Source organism: Alternaria viburni (assembly GCF_023758015.1).
Source record: "Alternaria viburni strain BMP 2772 chromosome Unknown scaffold_3, whole genome shotgun sequence".
In the NCBI taxonomy this organism is placed as follows: Eukaryota; Fungi; Ascomycota; class Dothideomycetes; order Pleosporales; family Pleosporaceae; genus Alternaria; species Alternaria viburni.
The window spans coordinates 1,326,294-1,346,285 of NW_026055772.1; the positions used below are offsets into that span (position 1 = coordinate 1,326,294).

Sequence of the window (19,992 nt, forward strand, 5' to 3'; positions counted from 1 at the left end):
TGTCTGTGCACTTAGAGAACATACGTTCAATGTCTCGAAGCTGGCTGCACGTATTGAGGTGATGGTCTAGGTGCAGATATTGTTTTGCTTCCATCTGGTTCAGGCTTTGTTGTTCAGAGCATAGGAATAGGGCAAGGGCAACAATTCCCAGTATGTCTGATGTAAATTACAACGCCGATGACCTTGATAGAGTATATATCCATTGCCCGGAACTCCATTGTGCCCCTAGTTGTACATCGGACAGCAGTCCAACAATTCCGTTTTAAATGTCCAGTCATCACTCATCGTCATCTTCTTCATCCGCAGCCTTCTTCGCACTCTCATCCTCGTCCTCTTCTGCCTCTTCTTCGTGTCCTTCCTTCGTATCCTCAGCCTTCGCACTCAGATCAGCCTCATAATCCGGCCGTACGACCTGTATATCCTTCTTGGCGAGCGCAGATTCGATAAGCGGTGCCGATGCGAGTAGAGCGTTGTATTGATCGATTGTAAGCGAGATGCCCTGAATGAAAACCCCGCGTTAGCAAGTCATTCCTCTAAAACAGCAGAAGGGAAAGATGGAACGGATACATACCTTCTTCCCCGGCCTCGTCTCTCCAGCATCAGTAACGTAGTACTCCCGTATACTAACAAGAGTACTCTTGTTGAAATCGCTAACTGTGACGCGTCGTTTGCCGCTGGCGTTGAGCTGACGTTCTCGTCAGCACTCTTCTGCCCACTGTCCTCGGTTTCCCCTGGCCGTGGCTACTCACACCAACATATGCATCGCCGTTATCATCCGTCTTCAGCTCCGGGACCACTGGTACCGATTCCTCGTCGTCGTCTCCGGATTTGGTCTTCTTGCTTGCGCGCGGCGCGTTGTCGTCGTCAGCGTCGGGTGAGGATCGTTTCTTTGTGAAAGTCTTTTTGTAGTTGCTGCCACCTCGGGCGCCGCCTCGTTTTGTGAAACCTGCCATTGTATGTTGGGAGGGGATGGGTTCGGACGTATAAGGTGCAAGACGTTGGATTTGGAGTTCGGATTGTACTGCTCGTGGCGATGACGCAGGGAGTGCGCGTCGCGCTAAGAAAACGCGCTAGAGACGCGGTCATGTGATTAGGCGACGCGACTTGCTCTCTTCCGGCCGTCGTGTAGCTCTTGCCCTCGAGCTTGAATGGTCTTTCCCTCTCTCAAGGTAGTTCTCGTTATGACACTCTTTGTCTTGTATACTTCATTCTTCTATGTAAGCGAGTGTCGACTTGACTAATCTATCTGCTGTGGTCATGATCCTATAATGTCTAAATGGCGTGTATCACTTCATCAGCCTTCGGTGCCCTATGTACTTCGCTCCATGGCCGTGAAGGTCGCATCTGCTGCACCTTTTGTGGTCTTTCTAAGCTCAGCGGTCCAGAGATTTCTTTCTCAAACTCTTGCGAAATCCTGCCCTCGTGGCTGAGAACAGAGTCCGCGCGTCCCATCTCGATGTCTTTAGCTACCGACGCCCTTCCGTGTGCATTCGGGTCGATCAGGATTGATGGTACACGCGGATCATACATCGTTGGGACGCGACTGCGTGAAGGAGGTGGAACAACAGCGTCGTATCCGTGGAAACCCATGCCGAGTGCCGATGCAGTGGGTTCGAATGAACAGCTCTCCTTCTCTCGGGCGCGACGGCACGCGTCGATCGTCGCGGTGATGAATGTGATCAAGAAGAGGAACCATCCTGCTCCGGCTGCGATGGTGTAACCACGGCTAAGATCGACCAGGATCGCGAACATCATGAGGTTTGGGTTCGCCGCCGTGTCGAGACGCGTTTCGCTAAAAGTCTCGAGACTCATGTTGAAGCTGAGAGAAACGCCGAGAGCGACTGCCATGGCGCACATGCACAGGCATTCGATGGGGATAAGGGCCGCTGAGGGTATGCGCAGGCGTTGGATGATGGCTGTCAAGACGATTACCATGCCCGCAAGCGAAGCAAAGCCGGCCTGCCTGCATGTTAGTACAACGGTATTGATCGATGACTGTTGCACGTACAGCCGCGACTGAGATCCAGATCTTGATGGCGCCTTTGTACACCGTAGCAAAGTATTCTTTCCAATACTCCGCCATTTGAGCCTCTGGCTGAAGCGCGTCCATGATCCCGGTACCACGACTCTTCATATCGCGAATGATGAACTGGGCTAATTGAAATGATTAGCACCATTTTTCCATGTTCTTGTTTGAAAGATGAACACTTACACCAAGCACCTAGTCCTAGCACTCCCATTGCCACGATCAGGGCTAGGACCCTTATTGACAGCAATATCGATTTGCCATATCCCATTCTCGTACAAGAATTGATGAAGAATACGAGATGAAATGGATGCAAAGTATAAGCACAGTCCAGCTGGCAGCTGCTCACAGAGCGCTAAAATGAAAGTAAGTGGTGTCTAAACGAGTGAGTGGTAGGCACGAAAAGAAAACCCGTTTGCACGAGCGGATGCAGTATCGTTATTGAGGCAAACGTCACATTGTCAATAAAGTTCGGAGCCTCAGGAGCCGGGTGCCTTGATGTGATGCCTTGTGCAGCTTGAGTGGGGGTGGAAACATCTGAGGTGCAGGGTGGCTGGTGGTGCCTGAGCGTGCAGGCAGACCTGATTCAAGACCTGCGATGTCAACGCGCCACCATTTCTTCCACGCGGAGCTCTGGCTCCGACCCGTACCTGAGCATAAGGCAGAAGAATCTTCTGGAGCACTGGTCTCTCTTTGTACCCTTGCTTCTCGCCTCACAGCTCATTGTTCAAGCGTTCATGCCATCGCAGCTCAGCAATTGGCCAGCAAACCCGAAGATTTCCCACGGAATGTTGTGATCCGCCGTAAGAGGAATGCGTCCACGCGCATTGACAGTTGTGACGTTCCGATAATGAGGAACGGCTGGGGTGATGCATGTTTCTCCACGTGTTGGCGGTCTTGAGACAGAACCTGAGGCACCAAGGCGTCGCCATTGTCAGGCTGAAACGGGCGTCAGACCCGGGAACTGTAGCAACGCTATCAACGCTTTCCGGAAGGTTCCGTCACCATATAGCCAGGCTGCTCCATAAGTAACGACCGTGCCGCTATGATGCCGCCAACATTTGGCTGAGGTCGCAACCTTGGAATATCTGCACGGCCTACCTAGGTAAGCACGACGCGCTAAATCGCTTCGGGGTTCGGGCGATTGTTATCCGGGGCTACTTCATGATCCGACTTCCGACAGCGAAAGCCCGGAAAACATGGATGACGAGTTCTCGGTGCTAATGTAAAAGCATCATGGCCAGGCCAAGCATTGCGATGCTTCGACCGTGAATTTGATTCATGCCTGCGGAATGATGAATACCTAGGTAGGTGAGTCTGTGTGAAAGCCGGCCATGCAAACGTTTTCGTCTTATCGATCAAGGTCTTCTCCGTTACGAATGAAGACGGCTTTGAATTGCAGTACTACAGTGTGCAAGACCTTTGAGATGGAGATGTTGTGCTTTCATGGAATACAGAGCGGGGCGATGCGAAGAAGCATCTGGGTAATCGTCGGCGAAGCTAGCCTGTCGGCAATCGCCAGTCGTGCCGACCATCCTCCATCCAGCAGCCATCGACACTTGTATCCGCTCCCCCCTCTCCGCCAAGGCAAAATGCGGAGAACGGTTGGAGAGAACGGTAGCATTGCGGATGGCTCGTCACGAGGCTGGTATGGCAACCCGGTGGAATCCCGAATGACGTGGGTAGACCGCGAGATGCATGCAAAATTTTCGGAGGTATTTAGCTACCCGTGATGCCAACGACTGCGATCATCGTGTTGCAGACGAAAGTTCCGCAAGATGAGATACTCCAGCGCAGTCACGGTGAGCTTTGCTCTACTGCCAAATCTAGCGGTCTCACAAGGTTACACCAACGAGTCCGAGGTTCCATTCTACGGACTTAGTCCGCCAGTATATCCAACCCGTGAGTGTTTTGATCATGATCGAAGGTGAAAGAACTAACAATAGACAGCTGTCGGCAATGGAACAACCTCGTCTTCTTGGGCATCCGCATATGCTCGAGCGAGAGACCTCGTGGCACAATTGACGCTAGAGGAGAAGTCGAATCTCACCCATGGCGTCTCCGGTCCTTGCGTAGGCCAAACGGGAGCTGTCCCTCGTCTTCAGATCCCAGAGCTATGTTTCGCGGATGCACCTGCCGGCGTGCGAGGACAAGAATTTGTCTCGTCATTCCCTGCTGGTATTCATCTTGGAGCTACGTTCGATCGAGATCTCATGCTCAGATATGGCCATGCTCTCGGTAGAGAGTACAGAGGAAAGGGCATTCATGTTGCTCTCGGCCCATTCATCGGCCCTATTGGACGAGTCGCCCGCGGTGGTAGGAATTGGGAAGGTCTTGGTGCCGACCCGTATCTTGCTGGTATTGGCGGTGGTCTCATCACCAGAGGCACACAAAAAGAGGGCGTGATTGCTACACCAAAGGTAGGTGACATCGTAAGAACAACGATAAGTCAAGGCTGATCGCATCAATAGCACTGGCTTGCGCAAGAACAGGAGTATAGACGACGCCCCGGTGACGAAGGCGAGGCCGTCTCTTCGAATGTGGACGATCGCACACTGCACGAGCTCTATGCTTGGCCATTCATGGATGCCCTGCGTGAAGGAGCCGGTTCGCTGATGTGCTCATACCAGCGAATCAACAACTCATATGGATGCCAGAACAGCAAGCTTATGAACGGAATTTTGAAGGAAGAGTTGGGTTTCGAGGGTTTCGTAGTATCTGACTGGGATGCACAGCACGCCGGTGTCGCCTCAGCCAATGCCGGTCTAGATGTGGTGATGCCTGTTGCCAAATTCTGGGGCGAGAACCTTACCGATGCGGTTAACAACGGATCCGTTACTACAGAGAGGCTCGACGACATGAACACAAGACTACTCGCAGCCTGGTTTTATCTCAACCAAGACGAGGGTTTCCCTGAAAACGCCGTCTACCCATACAACGTCGAACACGAGATCGTCGACGTGCGCGAAGATCACGCATCTCTCATCCGAGAGATCGGAGCCGCGGGAACCGTGCTGGTCAAGAATGTCAATAACACTCTACCACTCCAACACCCCCGCTTCTTGAATATCTACGGCTACGATGCTGAAGTAAAGTCTCAGCCATGGAACAACCCATCCCGATTCGGTGGTGGCTATGAAGAGAACTTTGGCTGGAACACGCTCAACGGCACCCTCATTACGGCAGGCGGATCAGGCTCCAGCACTCCCCCTTACGTTATCAGCCCTTTCAACGCCATTCAGAATCGCGTAATTGCGGATCGTGGAACTGTACGATGGGACTTCTTTGGCGTGAACCCGACCGTGTACGCAAATGCTGACGCGTGCCTCGTCTTCATCAACGCATACGCTTCGGAGAGCTTCGATCGCACTTCTCTTACAGATGAGTTCAGCGACCAGCTTGTCAACAACGTCGCAACCAACTGCTCAAACACGGTTGTTGTGCTGCACTCCGCCGGCATCCGCACCGTTGACGCATGGATTGACCACCCCAACGTCACCGCCGTCCTTTTCGCAGGTGTTCCTGGTCAGGAAAGCGGTAACGCCATCGCCGACGTTCTTTACGGCGACGTGAATCCTTCTGGACGTTTGCCGTACACAGTCGCGAAGCAAGAGTCAGACTACGGTCACTTGCTCAATTCGACTCTCGACCCTTCCATCCCGGCATTCTTACAATCGGACTTCACCGAGGGCTTGTACATCGACTACCGCGCTTTTGACGCGCAGAATATCACGCCGCAATATGAGTTCGGTTACGGGCTTTCGTACACGACATTCGGCTATGCGAACATGACAGTTGAGCCTGTGGCGAATGCAAGTCTCGCTGCTTTCCCGTCGACTTCTGTGCCGATTGTACAAGGAGGTCACCCTTGGCTATGGCAAGTCTTGTACCGCGCCACAGTCACCATTACCAACACTGGTAAGGTGGCTGGCCACGAAGTAGCGCAGCTATACTTGGGCGTACCAAATGCGCCGGCGAAGCAGCTCAGAGGTTTCGAACGCGTTGGCTTATTGCAGCCTGGCGAAAGCCGAGAGGTCGAGTTCACGTTGGACCGACGCGATCTGAGTGTTTGGAATGTTACTGCACAGGCCTGGGAGCTCCAGAGGGGCCAATATGCGGTTTGGATTGGAGCAAGCAGCCGTGATATGAAGCAAGAGGGCGAGATCGTGATTGAGTAGGCTAGCAGATGATTTAGTAATGTCTATACTTACGACCATCATCCTTGTAACTCTGGCAGTCTTTGCAGTCTCGTGAAGTGATGAAACAGTGACATCCTGATATCCCACTTATTAAATTGCTCGATCTTAAGGCATAGTCGGAAACATGTGTGTTTGCTATGCGGTGGTTGTTCCACCTCTGTTCACTCGCTGAACTATTGATGTAGCAAACTCTGGCAAATTGTGTTATGATGACTTCTGAAGCACGCCGATCGAATGATGACTTGATGTGTCATGTCCCAAGCAATTGTTTGTATGCGGCTACAATACAAGCCATTTACTTAGTTTGTCAACATCAAGCTGGTCGAGGACGACTCGCAGCATACCCCTGGGTGCTTTTGCCCCCGCCCTGGAGAACCACGGTCTTCGTACCTGTTCTGCGAAGGGGCAAGAATGCACAGACTAATATACGATGCAGTGAATGCAAAAGCCCCTGCTCTTGCTAGAGGGCCTCCTTCTGCCTAGCACTCTCTCCTTGTTCTATATCAGCCCCAGCTCTCTAGGGGCATTGCCATTCTCCAACAGATCACTCCACTCAACTTGAAACCCCTGAACCTTTCGAAGAGTTTGTATACCTCGTATACCCAGAGCAATCATGGTTAAACTGATTGAATACCCCGTGTCGGTAAGTCTCTTGAACTCATTGCTACCGCTGGCTATACTTATAATTACTAGGAGGACATCCAAAAGTCCTACACGTCCTTCGTGAAGACAGTTGAGGAGAGCTTCACTTCTGAAAACTCCACCGAGGATCCGGATCCCGTCTTGCTTGAGGCATTCCGTAATCTTACGTTAACCGCCGAAGGCTACATCGAATACAGTGACGAACACGACTCCGTGGAGGACTGTAACGATCCTTCTACCACAGAGAACAATGTGTTCCAAGACATGATCAGCATATGCAGGGTGTACCAGCAGAGAACATTGGCCGATGGCGAGTTCTCCAAATTGGCAAGAGCTGGTATGCAATGTATAAAACATGCCTACGACCCTCCGCCACTAGACATGCTCTCCTACCCACCTCTGCCGGACTCCCTATTGACCGTGTATCGTCACATGGGATACACCCCTATCGAAGATGCCATCTTCTTCGATCTCGTTCTCTCATACGAGAACGCCTGTTTCTGGAATGCGTGGGGCAGCCGCGATGACCATTGCTACAACAGAGCGAGAGATTTGGATGACTCGGATGAAGATTACTGGGATGACTGGGAATGCCCTTGTCAGTGTATGTATTGCGTGGACGAGACTGCGTACATACACGGACTTGAGGAATGGCGCACTTTCCCCACAGCCATCACCCACATGGATCGGTTCATGGACGGATTTAAGGAAGTTCGGGACCACATCTTCTACGATCTTCTTATAACATGCGGCTCGTATCTGGAGTACACCAACGACTTCGACAACTGGAACGACCCGGAAATCGCCGCATTCCGCGAGTTTTCCGAGGTGGTCGAATACACAACGTACGTCTGTCCGGACTGGTTCCAGAAGTTCCTCGACTTACCTGGAGAGCTCCGCGAGTCCATCATGCACGAGTATGCCTTGATGGAGTGTGATGCCGGTCGCCTGAGCGAGCATCAACACTACGACGAATTCAGCAACCCGTGCTGCAAGTGGGAGTATCCCAACGTGCTTATCGCTTGCGACAACCAGAACCCCAAGGTGTTTCCGGACGCTAGTACGGGCCGTTGCCCAAAGGGTTGGCTACCAAACCTCGCTTTCGTCAGCCACAAGATGCATGAGGAAGTTCTCGTCCTGATGCTGCGGAGGACCAAGCGATTCGACTTGAAGTACATGTTCCGAAACACTAACTTCAAGATCGCGACTTGGTTTACCAAGTTCATAAAGGCGATTCCTGGTGGCGGCGGCGAGAACGCGGTGAAGCACCTCAACTTCCCGCACATGCATTGGTTCAACCACCAACGCATCCCACCAGCCCTCACCAACGCCAGCTTTGAGTTAGCTGTCGCTTGCAAGAACCTTCGCAAGCTCGACATGACCTTTCATGTCGATAAGGTGACTTTCAGCAATGCGGAGACCGACTGGGAACGCACGGCACTTCCTCTGGCTACAGTCATCGACCGATTCAAGCTGGAGACAATTCTCGGCTGTACCAAATTGGAAGAGGTCTACATCGACGGCATATACATGCGACCATCTCGAGGCGGCAAGGAGGCCGATTTAGATGTGCTAGAGGAAGTAAGCAAATGGATGATGAAGAGCTTCCTCGTTCAGCGGAATCCGGTGCGCGGTATCCAAGTCGAGTTGGTCCGCCGATGGGGATGCTGGAGGGGACGTGTTCGCGGGACCCTGGTTGAGCTGGACGATAAAGATATGACGGAAGTGAAGTCGCGCATTGAGATGAAGAGCGCATTATCAAAAGCCCTTGTTAAGGCTGGACCTGCTATAACTGTCTAGATAGACCCGTCCTGTATTATTGGTTAAAGAGAAACGTTCAGCATCCTGATATTTGTTGAACTCTAAGTTTGGTGCTTACAGGTCATTGCTGGGCATCCTAAGTTGATTACCAAATAACTACCTAGGCATTATAAGTTCGGTATGATGATGTCCCAGTAGTAGTATGATGATGTCTTCCAACGTGAAAAGCAATTAGTTTTGAGCACCGACATGCGATACACTCATTGGTAACGCGATAGTCCGGAAACAGAAACAAGGCAGAATGTTAGCTGTTATTCGAAGCTTTGGAAGGCGCGCGTTGAGGAGCTCAAGCTCGAGCCATTCAACCAATCAGCGGTGACGTGATGGCCATGACAAAGGCGCTAGCGACGCGATCCCTGCAAATCTGGGGTAGCTTCGAGGCGGCCATACAAGGTGCAGCAAGAGTCTGGCGCTTGCTAGCAAGCCCATATACACCGCTCTGATACCCCTCTTCACTTCTTGTTGATCTACAACTCTTACAACTTTTACACCAGTCTTTGTAATACAACACCAACAACAACACTTCCATTAACATGTCTTGCCCCGTGATCGGTACCACAAACGATGTGCTTCCCCCAAACCACCCCTCTATCGACCTAGCGAAGGATGGCCAGGTTGTACGTACCAAATACTATACTCGATCTGGTTGCACATCACTAACATACAACCCATAGTGCCCAGTCGTAGGCGCAACCAGCGACCACCACCACAACCTCTCCGCACACCCTCCCGTCCCCACCCAAGGCACCGAGGCTACATCGTGCCCGGCGCTCAAGAAGAACGTAAAGACGACCAAGGCCCAAGAGATGGACGATGCTCTCTGCCCGATCGTAGGCACAGCTACAACGGTACTTCCTCCCGACCACCCAGACATGCTCAAGGCGAACGCCGGCGACATCTGCCCAGTCACAAAGGCGACAGTCGGACACCACCAGGGCAAGGTGGCTACACACCCGAGTGTAGAGGGCGCAGCGGATGGGGCTGTATGCCCTGTCACTGGTCAGAAGCAGGCTGCGTAGATATGGCGAAAGGAGGCATGGGGGCGGCGTTGGTAAATTATACCCGAATATAAATGATTGGATAGTGATTCTACGCTGAATCAGCTTCCGCCCCATCTTGCGGCACTATTTTGGCTGTCCAGAAAGCTTTTCTGACTCGTAGCTGTGTTGTCAGATGTCGGGCGCTTAGCATGCAGTCTTACGCTGAGTATTTGGGGGCCGTAACGACCCCCACAGGTATATGCTTCTTGTTACCTTCGTACTCCCTTCTCTTTTCTCTCTGTATCTCTTCATCATGCATTACCATACTCTCGTTCTAACAATTTCCCTACTCCGCTTCGCTTCATCCCAGAATATCTGCTACTTACCCAACGGCGACACACAACCCCACGACGTCCCATGCGACCCCAACGCGGAAGTAACAGGATGCTGCTGGTCGCGCGCAGCCTGTCTCACAAACGGCCTTTGCATTATGGGTGGTGCGGAGAGCGATAGCGGCCAGGAGTACGCACGCGGCACCTGTACGGATAGGAGCTGGTCTAGCCCACTCTGCCCACAGAACTGTCAGCTCAATCAAGATACGCCGAATAATTCTAGCGCCTATGACTTTCGCGCTGATGGCGTCAAGGTGTGGCAGTGTGGCTCGCAGGGATACGGGAGGGAGGCAGAGTACTGTTGTGAATCTGAGGCAGAGGGACAGAGGTGCTGTCAAACGGATACTGCGGTGTTTACCTTGACGAGTGCTACTGTAGGCCCGTATACAGGGGTTGAGAGTAGTTCGTCGCTGTCACTGAGTTCATCCACTATTTCGAGTGCGAGTACCACGCCTTTGCCAACTCCATCGCGCACTGGTACTGGGTCCGTAACTCAAGCCTCTGCGAGCCCGCCAGCCGACAATTCGGGCCAAAGCGACAGCAAAGCAATTTCCATCGGCGCCGGAGTCGGTGGAGCTCTAGGAGGATGCCTTCTGACCGCCCTGTTGATACTCTTCATCAGGCGCCACAAACGCAAACGAGTGGCTCCCCGTTTAGACGAGCCTCCAGTCGCTGTGGCAGAGTTTAACGATAAAGCCGAACTATCGACTGAGGAGTCATATGCAGAACTGTCGAGTCAGAGCCAGATCAAGGCGGTCTGGGAGCTGCCCGGAGATGAACGTCTACCGGGCTACAACATGAACAGTCGATAAGTTAGAGTGGAATGGGAGAACCGGGTGCCTACGCCGTTGGCTCGCGGGGGTGAAAGTTGGATCTTTTACTACATGAGAAGAGCGATGTCGATGAGCTCGTCTCGGACGAGTTGAATGGGATTCAAGACTATGATGTAGTAGTCTCACATGAGGGAGCTCGCTCGGTAGATAATAACGTATAGAGATAGATAGTCAGCTAGTAGATCGAAGCCCCTCGGCATCTAATACAGCATTGGACTTTTTCTAGCTCGTATTTTGATCGAGGGTCGGCACCTGTATTCCTCTTTACAAGACGCTCCTTACTGCCACAAAATGCTTGTGAACCCTTCGTTTGTGAACCCTTCATTTGCGAACCCTTCATTTGTTAAAACCTTCAGGTTTGAGGCGAGAAGCTGTTTGTTATTGCCACACGCGGCTCAAGCTTTGAGCACAGTTAACTCCCGCTCACCCATCAGTTGAGCAATCTCCAAGATGATAAATTACTCCCTTTTCTCCCTCTACCTTCAACTTTCCTTTCAACAGATTCGGCAACTCTAGTTGAACAAGCAATGGAGTTCAATTTCAGAGTCGCTCTCGCAGTCGTCGTCGCGGTGATGGTAGGACGACTTTTCTACCTCATCTATTTGCTGGCAGCCGCTAATCGCGCTGCGAAGCGTTTCGGTTCCGGTCTCGCCTTTGCGTCTAGTCCTCAGGGAAGAAGCAGTGACAAGATACCCAGGAAGCCAAAGTACATCTTCCATGTACCCCGACACTGCGAACGCAAAGTGCGCCATCCCCCTCGACCGGGCAAAACTCAAGCGCATCCGTTACGTCCTGCCATCGTCAAGAAGGCCGAGGAATGGGAAGAGTACGTGCCAGACTACTTCCCGCGCTTTCTCCAGCTTCCGCTCGAGATACGTGAGAAGGTCTATCATTACGCCATGGACAGCCTCTCAACCCGATACTTTGTCCAGGCGTACAAGGACATTTCGCCCCTGACCGTAGCGCCAGCTACACTTCCAAATCTATGTTTTGCTAGCAAGCAATTACACAAGGAGGGACTCGCTGTCTGGATCCGCCGCACACGCTTCACGGTCTTGAAAAGCAGCATAACGCATGTGGTTCCTCTGATGAATTTTCTTTCCGCTGTCGACGGCTTCAAACACGTGCGCATGCTCTGTTATGGCGATCTCCTCGCCTACGGCCTGAAACATCAGAGGGTGTACATAACCACGGGTGAAGATCTAGCTGCCAAGTGCACTGGACTCCGCAGTCTAATCTTCGAGTTGGACTATTTCTGGCTCACAGATTTTGCGCGTGCGCCAGCGCCGGTGAAGCTGGCTCCAAAGAAGGAGGTAAAGAAGCGGTTGAGGCTTGAGCCAGTGTACCAGCTATCCAGTTTGAGGAGGCTGAAGATCGAGGTGGTTGTGCCCTGGTCCCGAGGAAAACGCTTTGAACAGCAGGGTGGATTGACGCGTTTGACAGAGATAGTCACCGAAGGCTTTGAAGCGGCAGGGGGAGGTGGGGCTGTAGAAGTGCAGCTTGAGATGGTAGCCAGGAGGCTGTTGGTTGGAACGTAGTGCTTGGGATAACCAGCTACTTGACTTCGTAGCGATAGATGAATATTCATGTATAATACTACAGTACTGAGACAGCGACAGAGCATGTGCCGACAATCATAGGGGTATAGCCGGCGACTAGGGAGAACGAGCGCGATATGGTAATGGTGAGTGCGATGGTTTTCGCCGTGAGCGCCCTGCATCTTCGCCGTCGGAACCTGAGCGCCTTCGCTCCCGCTTTCGATGTCGGTCGCGTCTGTCTCTGGAATCCTCGCTCCGATCTCGAGTCCGTTCCGACCGGTGGCGACGATGTCTGTCCTCCGAGTCATCTCGTGGTCTTGACTTCCGATGCCTATGGTCGTCGCGCGGACTGCTGTCACGGCTTCTGCTCCTCCTCCGCGAGTGCTTGTCACGCACATCGCTTTCTCCCGCTTCCTTGATCCTTCTTCTGTCCTTGCTCCTATCTCGGTCTCTCGACCTGTCTCTCCGACTATGCCTATCCTTGCGCTTTGCCCGTTCCTTTTCTTTGCGCTTCTGCTTCTTCAGCTTCTTGAGGGCATCGTCCACTTTCTCTTGTTGACGCTTGATCATGGAATCGCGCATCGGATCGTCCTCGTCGAGCTTCTCCATAAGCCGCCCTAGCTCAATCTCTTCTGGTAGTAGTGGTCGGTCGTCGTCCGAGTCGCTTTCGCTTTCTGTCTTTCTTCGCTTCCTTCTGCCGCCATCGGACTCATTGCCCGCGTCAAGGTCGACATCCCCTATCGTATTGTCCCTCATATCTTCGTCGTCCTTAGGCTTGTACCGCGCATGGTCGACCCTGATGACTCGGTCCATAATGGTTGCTCCACCCAGGTTGTCCACAGCCAGGTCGCAGCTCCTCTGGTCTTCGTACTTGATCCAGGCAAAGCCTCGTGACTTTCCCGTCTCCTTGTCGCGCGCAAGCTTGACCCATACCGGCTCGCCATACTGGGAGAATATGGTGATGATGTCACCCTCTGAAAGTTCGAAGGGCAGGCCGCCGATGTTAATGAAGGCCGTGTCGCGGTAGTCCGTATGCCATGAACCTTCTGGGTTGATGCCCGCTTCGAGCTCGCGCTTGTTGAGCTGCTGGATCGCGCGCACCGAGTTCATGGTTGGCGTGGTGTGTACGTGGTGGTGAGGTTAGAAGTGAGAAAGGCGCGTTCGGCGGGTGGGTTGGGCGTCGCTTCCTGATCCACTAGCGCTGTGATGGCTGTTCAGACATGGATCGCGGGTCTTCGAATGCTTCTTGTATGTCGCTGCGACTCGGAGAAAATGTTGGCGCAGTATTCTAGACGTCGTGTCGGAGGGCAGGCAAGTCCGCTGGAACTTTTGAAGCTCGGGCTTGGCCAGCAGCCGCATCCCTGCAGAAAAGGTACCAGCGAACATGCGGCCAAACAAGCACACCGCAACCCCACTAGACATTCACCCCGTGCCGCCTTAGCCCTTCCGCATCCGTCGCATACTTTGTGTACATCATCTACGCAGCATCGCTCAGCCGGGCACGTCACGTTTCACCAGCGACCAAGCTCCGCAGCACCTCCGCAATGGCGAGCGCGCGTCGGACCTCCAACTTCCCCACACGCGTCCCCGGCAGCCACGACCGGCCGGGCAGCAGAGACACAGACAAAGAGGAAATATGGAAGCCCATGCTCGACAACATCTCGAGTGGAAAGCGACTGCCGGAAAAGAGTCTACTCGTCCTGGGTGAGGGCAACGACACGCAGAATAGGGGATCCAGCTAATACTCGATCCCAGGCGGAACTCCAGAAACACAGCGAGAGTTCCTCGAATCAGTTTCCACAGACTCTGCAAACAATAGGCGACCGCCAGACCGGGGCAGGAAGCCGCCCATCGCCAATCAATTCGCCCTGGGCTACACGTACCAAGATGTACTGGACACGGATCACGAGGGTATGTAGTGGCACTGGCTATAACAACATATCGCTAACAAAGCCAGATACTCTTGCGCGCCTCTCGCTCTACCTCCTCGCCAATCCATCGCCGTCGTTCACGCCCTTGATCAAGCCGTACCTCAACCCACGAACCCTCCCGCACATGCTTATCGTCATACTCCTGGACTGGAACCACCCGTGGTTGTGGATACGACAACTTCGCGACTGGATCAGAGTACTGCGATCGCTTATCGTCTCGCTCGATGACAACTCCAAGGTAGTGCTGGAGGAGAACATCCAAACCCTACAAGACAAGGGGCGTAACCTCCCATCCGAAGGCAGCAGTATGGAGAATGTGAAGATACCACTAGGCCCGGGAGAGTGGGATGAGCCACTCGGTATACCGCTGTGTGTAGTATGCCAAAACGCAGACAAAATCGAGACTCTCGAGAAGGAGCGAGGCTGGAAAGAGGAGGAATTCGACTTCATACTCCAGTACATGCGCACCATTCTTCTCAAGCACGGCTCAAGCTTGGTATACACAATGCCCACGGCGCCGGGATCTTTGCGAACGCTCATTCACTCCACACTCGGCATCAAGTCCCTGCTGAAACAAGAGCAACTTAGGCACAATGTGACGGATCGCGATCGCGTACTGGTTCCACCCAACTGGGACTCATGGGCCAAGATTCGTATATTACGAGAAGGCTTCGATGTGGAGGGCATCAGCGAGAAATGGAGTGTTGACATCGACATTCCCCAGCACATGCGGCCGACCAACGGCCAAGTACCTGCACCCGTCGACGGAGAAGCTCAACAGAACGGCGAAGAGACACAGGTTGCGCCAGCGGAAGAGGAAGAGGAAGGCCCGTCGGCGACCTCAATCTACGAAGAGACGATTCGCAACCCCGAATCAGACTACGCACTTTCCAGCTTGTCGAAACAAGCCAACGGGCTCGAAGTATCAAGCAAAGATCCACAGGCCTTCCTCGCCGATCAAGTCAACGTTCTTGAGAATCTGCGGCGGGAGGATGAGAATGAAGCTGCCATGAAGGCTGCGCGCAAAGAGCAAGACCCGTCAATTTCTAGGACTTATACCGACGACGCATCGGGAGTTGTCGAAGAGCATATTGGACCTGTACAATTCAACATGGGTGGAATTCAAGTCAACGCCGATGAAATGGTCAAGAGGCTACAGGTACGTCAAACACACGTTCATTATTCTCGAAGAGATATAGAACATCTACTAACTCCACCCCAGGACCGTCAAGCAAACCGATCAGACGAGCCTGAAACACCACCTCCCAAAACGCAGGACACCAACATCAACGACAACGAGAAGTTGAGGTCTTTCTTCTCCAGCCTGGTCAACAAGGCGCCCTCGGGCAGTCCAAGGGGTGGTTCGTAGTCTGTGTCTTGTTTCTTTACAGGCATTTTCCACTTTCTCAGGCATATGCATTCCGTACAACTTTATTCGACGCTCTCGATAGCAAAGGCTTTCTTACAGGTTCACGGTCGTCATTAGCATGGCTTTATACCCACAGTGTATTTCCGTACCCAATACAAGCTTTCACATTCCACATCACCATTTCTCGAATACGTACTCCTTAATTTCTGTTACTGCATCCACTGTCGACACCTTTGCTTTCTGCGTGGTCGTGAAAGCATGTACAACACATCTCGGTCTACTTGTCTCTATCTCCCATGGCCGAAGCCACGCATCAAATTCTTCAAGCATTGACTTCACGCTCCTACCAACACACTCTTATTTTAAATGACTACCTCGTGTATGTCTTTCTCCAACCCTCTCTCCATACTCTTTCAACCAAATAAAGTCCCGGCTCACCTGAAAGATGCTACACTAAGTTACTAAACCCACAGCAACCTACCCTCGCATCATTCCCAGTATGACAGGTCGAGGCGTCCGTTGGGCCGACTACCGACGCCCAGATCGCATCACAACAGACAACCTCTCTCAAGTGCCTCATGAACACTTCAACTGGGGATATTGGAGGCATATGGGTAATCCACCGGGGATGCAGGGGTATTGGAATGAGAGAAGAGGGCAGTGGGGTTGGCGAAACGGGTAACAGTGGGGTGATGCTACTGGTCGGTATCGCTGAATTGCGATATGCTCGGGTGTGTGTGTGTGTGCCTGTGTGTGTGAGGAGACGTGTAGGTTGACATGCTCATACTGCATCGTATCCACAAGAAACCAATCATGCACAACCACAACACCCACCTACCTCTCCAACAACCACCTAACCCCCTCCAACGTGTCCTTGCTAAACCCCTTACTCTCCTCCAACTCCGGATAATTCGTCCAAAACATATGTCCAAACCCTTTGTACAGCTCGAACCGCGTCAACACCCCATTCTCCCTCAGTTTTCTGTCATAGAGCACCGCCTCATCCCTCAACGGATCCAAACCCCCGACCTGGAAAAACGCCCTCGCGACGCCTACATGTCCATCTGGATGGTTGAACGGGTCCCAAAGCGGGGACTTTTCCTGGGGTTCGTAGATGGATTCGATGAATCCTGGTGCCATATCTTTGAGTACGGGGTCGGATGTATTATCTGAGCGGGATTGGTAGAGGGGGAGTAGGTGGGCAGGAACGTTTGTGTGGGGGAGGAGGGCGGGGACGCAGAGGTATTGGCCTGTTATGGGTGGATTTAAAGCTGTGTCTCGGGCGAGAAGGGCAAGGACGGCGGCGATGTTGCCGCCGGCCGAGGCGCCGCCTACGAGGAGACCGCGGGTGGGTGTTGCGTTGAGTAAGTCGCTGTTCTTGATAGCCCAGAGGAGGGCGTCGTGGCAGTCGTGGATGCCGGTTGGGAATTTGTGCTCGGGTGCTAGACTGAGCGTGTGTGAGTAAATGTGTCTTGGGAAAAGGAAGTAGAAGTATACGAAGACGGAACGATAACGTAAGGAATGAAAGAAAAACTAGGGATACAAACGACAGGATCGCCTTACCGATACTCAACATTAACACACACAGCCCCCAACTCCCTCGTAAACATCCGACAATTCATATCTTCATCCGTTAAATCACCCATACTCCAGCCTCCTTCGTGGTACATCATAATCAGTGGACTGCCATCCTCCGGCGGACCCGCAACAGGCTGGTACACTTTGACGCGGATGGAGGCTCCATCTCGAGTTGGCACGTCGTGGAGGCTTTCTGTCACGTGCTCAGGGATGGGACCGGGGATGGGGTAGAGGTGGCGGAGTTGCGAGAGGTGGGCTGCGCGGGAGGCGCGGTGGGCGAAGAAGTCTGGGCCTGTTGTGTGGAATGGGCGGGCTGTGAAGGCCTGTGGTTGGTGTGAGCTGAGAAGTGGTTGTTTAGAACTTTGTGGGGCGGTGAAGGAGGAAGGCGATCATGTGTTATCGCAAGTGTCTTATCACCTCATACAAGGGAAAAACCGAACACCCTAGAGGATACATTAAGAAGAAAGCCTGCAAGTTAGGTGGCCTAACGTTGATGTAGGCTCCAGACCTGTCCAGGGTTTCCCTAGGTTGACGTGTTATGAAACCACTGTACCTTCCTGTATGCTTCTGATACTTCCCCCGACTTGAGGACTTCTTCTCGTTTTAGATGGGCCATGTTTCGTGCGATGTTCTTGGAAATATGGTAGTAAAAGGCAATTATGTTATCTAGATTGGTCCTCGGAGGCTTCCAGATATACGCACTTTCCGTCTTACGATGTTGATGCATACCACGTGTACGCTTACGTCATTCCTTAACAGTCCACTTCTATATCAACTCACATCCCTGACAGCTATGCTTATCTTGAGATCATTGGTAGCCAGAGTCAGTTTACTTCAATTGAGTATGTGCTGGTGATATCGCTCAATTATATGAAAGGTATACTGCAAGATTATGTAACACATCAAAAGAAATATGAACAGCTGAGTACTACAACCCTAACACAAATCACCGAAGATTGTGTGCAAACTGCGGACAGTACCACACATTTCCACCAATCAACCACCCTCCTACTCCTTATCAACAAGCACAGTACTATCCTCGACCTTCTCCTCCCCCGCCAAACTAGGCTGAACAACCTGCCTGCCCTTCCACCCCGCCATAAGCTTACCCAGCCTCTTCCTCAGCCCATACTGCATCCAATACGGCCAAGTCCTTATCGCCGGAATGAACAGCCCACTAGTCTCCGGCAGAACAACATGCTGACTCTTGCCACTCAACACCGCCTTGACAATGCTCTCAGCAACCGTCTCCGGGTAAAGCACGCCCTTAGAATCGAAGCCTTCGAACAGCGCCGTGCGGGTGTAACTCTGGGCCATGAGCACAGTCCTTATCTTGGGGGCGTTGTAGCGGGCGGTGAGTTCGGCGGCGAGGCCTTCGTGGAAGGAGAGGGCGGCGGCTTTGGAGGACGCGTAGTCGACCATGGAGGGCGCGGAGAGGTAGCCGGCTACGGAGGCGACGGTCACGATCATGCCGTGGTTCGCGGCAATCATAGCTGGCAGGAATTGCTGCGTCAGATAGTAGTGGCTGAAGGCGTTGACCTTGAAGGTCAGGTTGATGTCCTTCTCTGTCGACTCGAGGATGGTCTTGCCGCGTGCGACTCCGGCGTTGTTGATCAGGACCGTTGGGTTACCGAGTGTGGAGCGGATGGATGAGGCGGCGGAGGCGATGGCCTCAGGGTCGGTGAGGTCGCACTTGAAGAAGCGGACAGATGATGGTGCTGGTGAGTGTCAGTATACCTTCAAAGCAATTGACGCTCAATGGCAGACATACCCTCATACGTCAAGTCCTGAACATCCAGGACGGCGACCTTGATACCCTTCTCGGCGAGCAACTGCACCACAATCTTGCCAATGCCATCGCTGCCTCCGGTTACAACGACCACCTCGCGACTCCAGACATAGGCATCGCTGCTCCAGTTGTTGGTCACGCCGCTGTTGAGCCAAGCGTTGACGGTGCTCAGCGCACCCAAGCCCAGCAGCGTCTTCAAGCCCTTGAATGCGGTGGCATGGTCTTCGGCAATGGCGTTGCCTTGGTGCGTGTAGCGCGCAAGGAGGATGAGGGGCAGCGTGAGGGCAGGGTTGAAGGCCGTGTACCTGATGAGGCGGCTGATAGTATCGCCAGTCACGCCTGTTCACGTTAGAAAAGCGTCCTTCACGATACTATTGCCATTGTGATGGTTGGGGGCGGCAATGGCTCGGTGCTTACCTTCGCGCGCAAGGGTCCAGTCGCTTCGAATCGGCATCGCGACGTTGTCTTGGGTGGTTGGATGTCGGAAAGAGTGGTCGGGGTAGCGCGTGGAAAGCCGCAACTAGCAGCAACGGATAGCGTTTACATTTCGCGCGTCGCGACTCTTTAAACGGACCGGCTGTGGTACTCCTTCGTCGTGCAGCTGTGCCACGCCCACCAGGGAGAGAGCGGGGTCGCCCCAAAACAAGGCTGGCGCAATCCTGAACGAGCCCATAACCGAGGATCTGGCGCTGTCTATCGCGATTTCCCTGTCGCCATGTGCAAATGAGATTTGCCAAGAGATCGCAAGGGATTAAGGGATTAAAAAGGATTCGTGTGAAGATCGTAAAATGATGATTGTTTACAGCGTTCGTGCTGTCGTGACTAATATACAATTGTGCTAAACGCGCTCCAAGTGATGCTATGTAAATACTGCTAATACTAAAACAAAGGAAA

At 52.8% G+C, this 19,992-nt stretch overlaps 10 protein-coding genes across 10 annotated transcripts; 5 read left to right on the forward strand and 5 right to left on the reverse strand.

Annotated features, from left to right (window-relative positions):
- Nucleotides 1-277: 277 nt before the first annotated feature.
- On the reverse strand, nt 278-953 carry J4E79_002068 (uncharacterized protein; the record flags this gene model as incomplete). The annotated part of the gene is made up of 3 exons (XM_049350971.1): nt 278-499; nt 572-685; nt 750-953. The coding sequence occupies 3 exons, from the start codon at nt 951-953 to the stop codon at nt 278-280; spliced, it is 540 nt and encodes a 179-aa protein (XP_049214810.1).
- Nucleotides 954-1,272: 319 nt separating this feature from the next.
- On the reverse strand, nt 1,273-2,110 carry J4E79_002069 (uncharacterized protein; the record flags this gene model as incomplete). Its single annotated transcript, XM_049350972.1, has 2 exons — nt 1,273-1,959; nt 2,009-2,110. The coding sequence occupies 2 exons, from the start codon at nt 2,108-2,110 to the stop codon at nt 1,273-1,275; spliced, it is 789 nt and encodes a 262-aa protein (XP_049214811.1).
- Nucleotides 2,111-3,804: 1,694 nt separating this feature from the next.
- Nucleotides 3,805-6,204, forward strand: J4E79_002070 (uncharacterized protein; the record flags this gene model as incomplete). Its single annotated transcript, XM_049350973.1, has 3 exons — nt 3,805-3,928; nt 3,977-4,446; nt 4,498-6,204. 3 exons carry the CDS (start codon nt 3,805-3,807, stop codon nt 6,202-6,204), a joined length of 2,301 nt encoding a protein of 766 aa, XP_049214812.1.
- Nucleotides 6,205-6,838: 634 nt separating this feature from the next.
- J4E79_002071 (uncharacterized protein) lies at nt 6,839-8,667 on the forward strand (the record flags this gene model as incomplete). Its single annotated transcript, XM_049350974.1, has 2 exons — nt 6,839-6,868; nt 6,919-8,667. The coding sequence occupies 2 exons, from the start codon at nt 6,839-6,841 to the stop codon at nt 8,665-8,667; spliced, it is 1,779 nt and encodes a 592-aa protein (XP_049214813.1).
- A 554-nt stretch (nt 8,668-9,221) lies between these two features.
- Nucleotides 9,222-9,707, forward strand: J4E79_002072 (uncharacterized protein; the record flags this gene model as incomplete). Its single annotated transcript, XM_049350975.1, has 2 exons — nt 9,222-9,305; nt 9,363-9,707. The coding sequence occupies 2 exons, from the start codon at nt 9,222-9,224 to the stop codon at nt 9,705-9,707; spliced, it is 429 nt and encodes a 142-aa protein (XP_049214814.1).
- Nucleotides 9,708-11,420: 1,713 nt separating this feature from the next.
- On the forward strand, nt 11,421-12,431 carry J4E79_002073 (uncharacterized protein; the record flags this gene model as incomplete). The annotated part of the gene is made up of 1 exon (XM_049350976.1): nt 11,421-12,431. One exon carries the CDS (start codon nt 11,421-11,423, stop codon nt 12,429-12,431), a length of 1,011 nt encoding a protein of 336 aa, XP_049214815.1.
- A 117-nt stretch (nt 12,432-12,548) lies between these two features.
- Nucleotides 12,549-13,541, reverse strand: J4E79_002074 (uncharacterized protein; the record flags this gene model as incomplete). The annotated part of the gene is made up of 1 exon (XM_049350977.1): nt 12,549-13,541. The coding sequence occupies one exon, from the start codon at nt 13,539-13,541 to the stop codon at nt 12,549-12,551; it is 993 nt and encodes a 330-aa protein (XP_049214816.1).
- A 434-nt stretch (nt 13,542-13,975) lies between these two features.
- J4E79_002075 (uncharacterized protein) lies at nt 13,976-15,731 on the forward strand (the record flags this gene model as incomplete). Its single annotated transcript, XM_049350978.1, has 4 exons — nt 13,976-14,135; nt 14,187-14,342; nt 14,389-15,521; nt 15,585-15,731. The coding sequence occupies 4 exons, from the start codon at nt 13,976-13,978 to the stop codon at nt 15,729-15,731; spliced, it is 1,596 nt and encodes a 531-aa protein (XP_049214817.1).
- Nucleotides 15,732-16,565: 834 nt separating this feature from the next.
- On the reverse strand, nt 16,566-17,925 carry J4E79_002076 (uncharacterized protein; the record flags this gene model as incomplete). Its single annotated transcript, XM_049350979.1, has 3 exons — nt 16,566-17,178; nt 17,295-17,632; nt 17,863-17,925. The coding sequence occupies 3 exons, from the start codon at nt 17,923-17,925 to the stop codon at nt 16,566-16,568; spliced, it is 1,014 nt and encodes a 337-aa protein (XP_049214818.1).
- A 392-nt stretch (nt 17,926-18,317) lies between these two features.
- Nucleotides 18,318-19,552, reverse strand: J4E79_002077 (uncharacterized protein; the record flags this gene model as incomplete). The annotated part of the gene is made up of 3 exons (XM_049350980.1): nt 18,318-19,027; nt 19,081-19,437; nt 19,516-19,552. The coding sequence occupies 3 exons, from the start codon at nt 19,550-19,552 to the stop codon at nt 18,318-18,320; spliced, it is 1,104 nt and encodes a 367-aa protein (XP_049214819.1).
- Between the last annotated feature and the right edge of the window lie 440 nt (nt 19,553-19,992).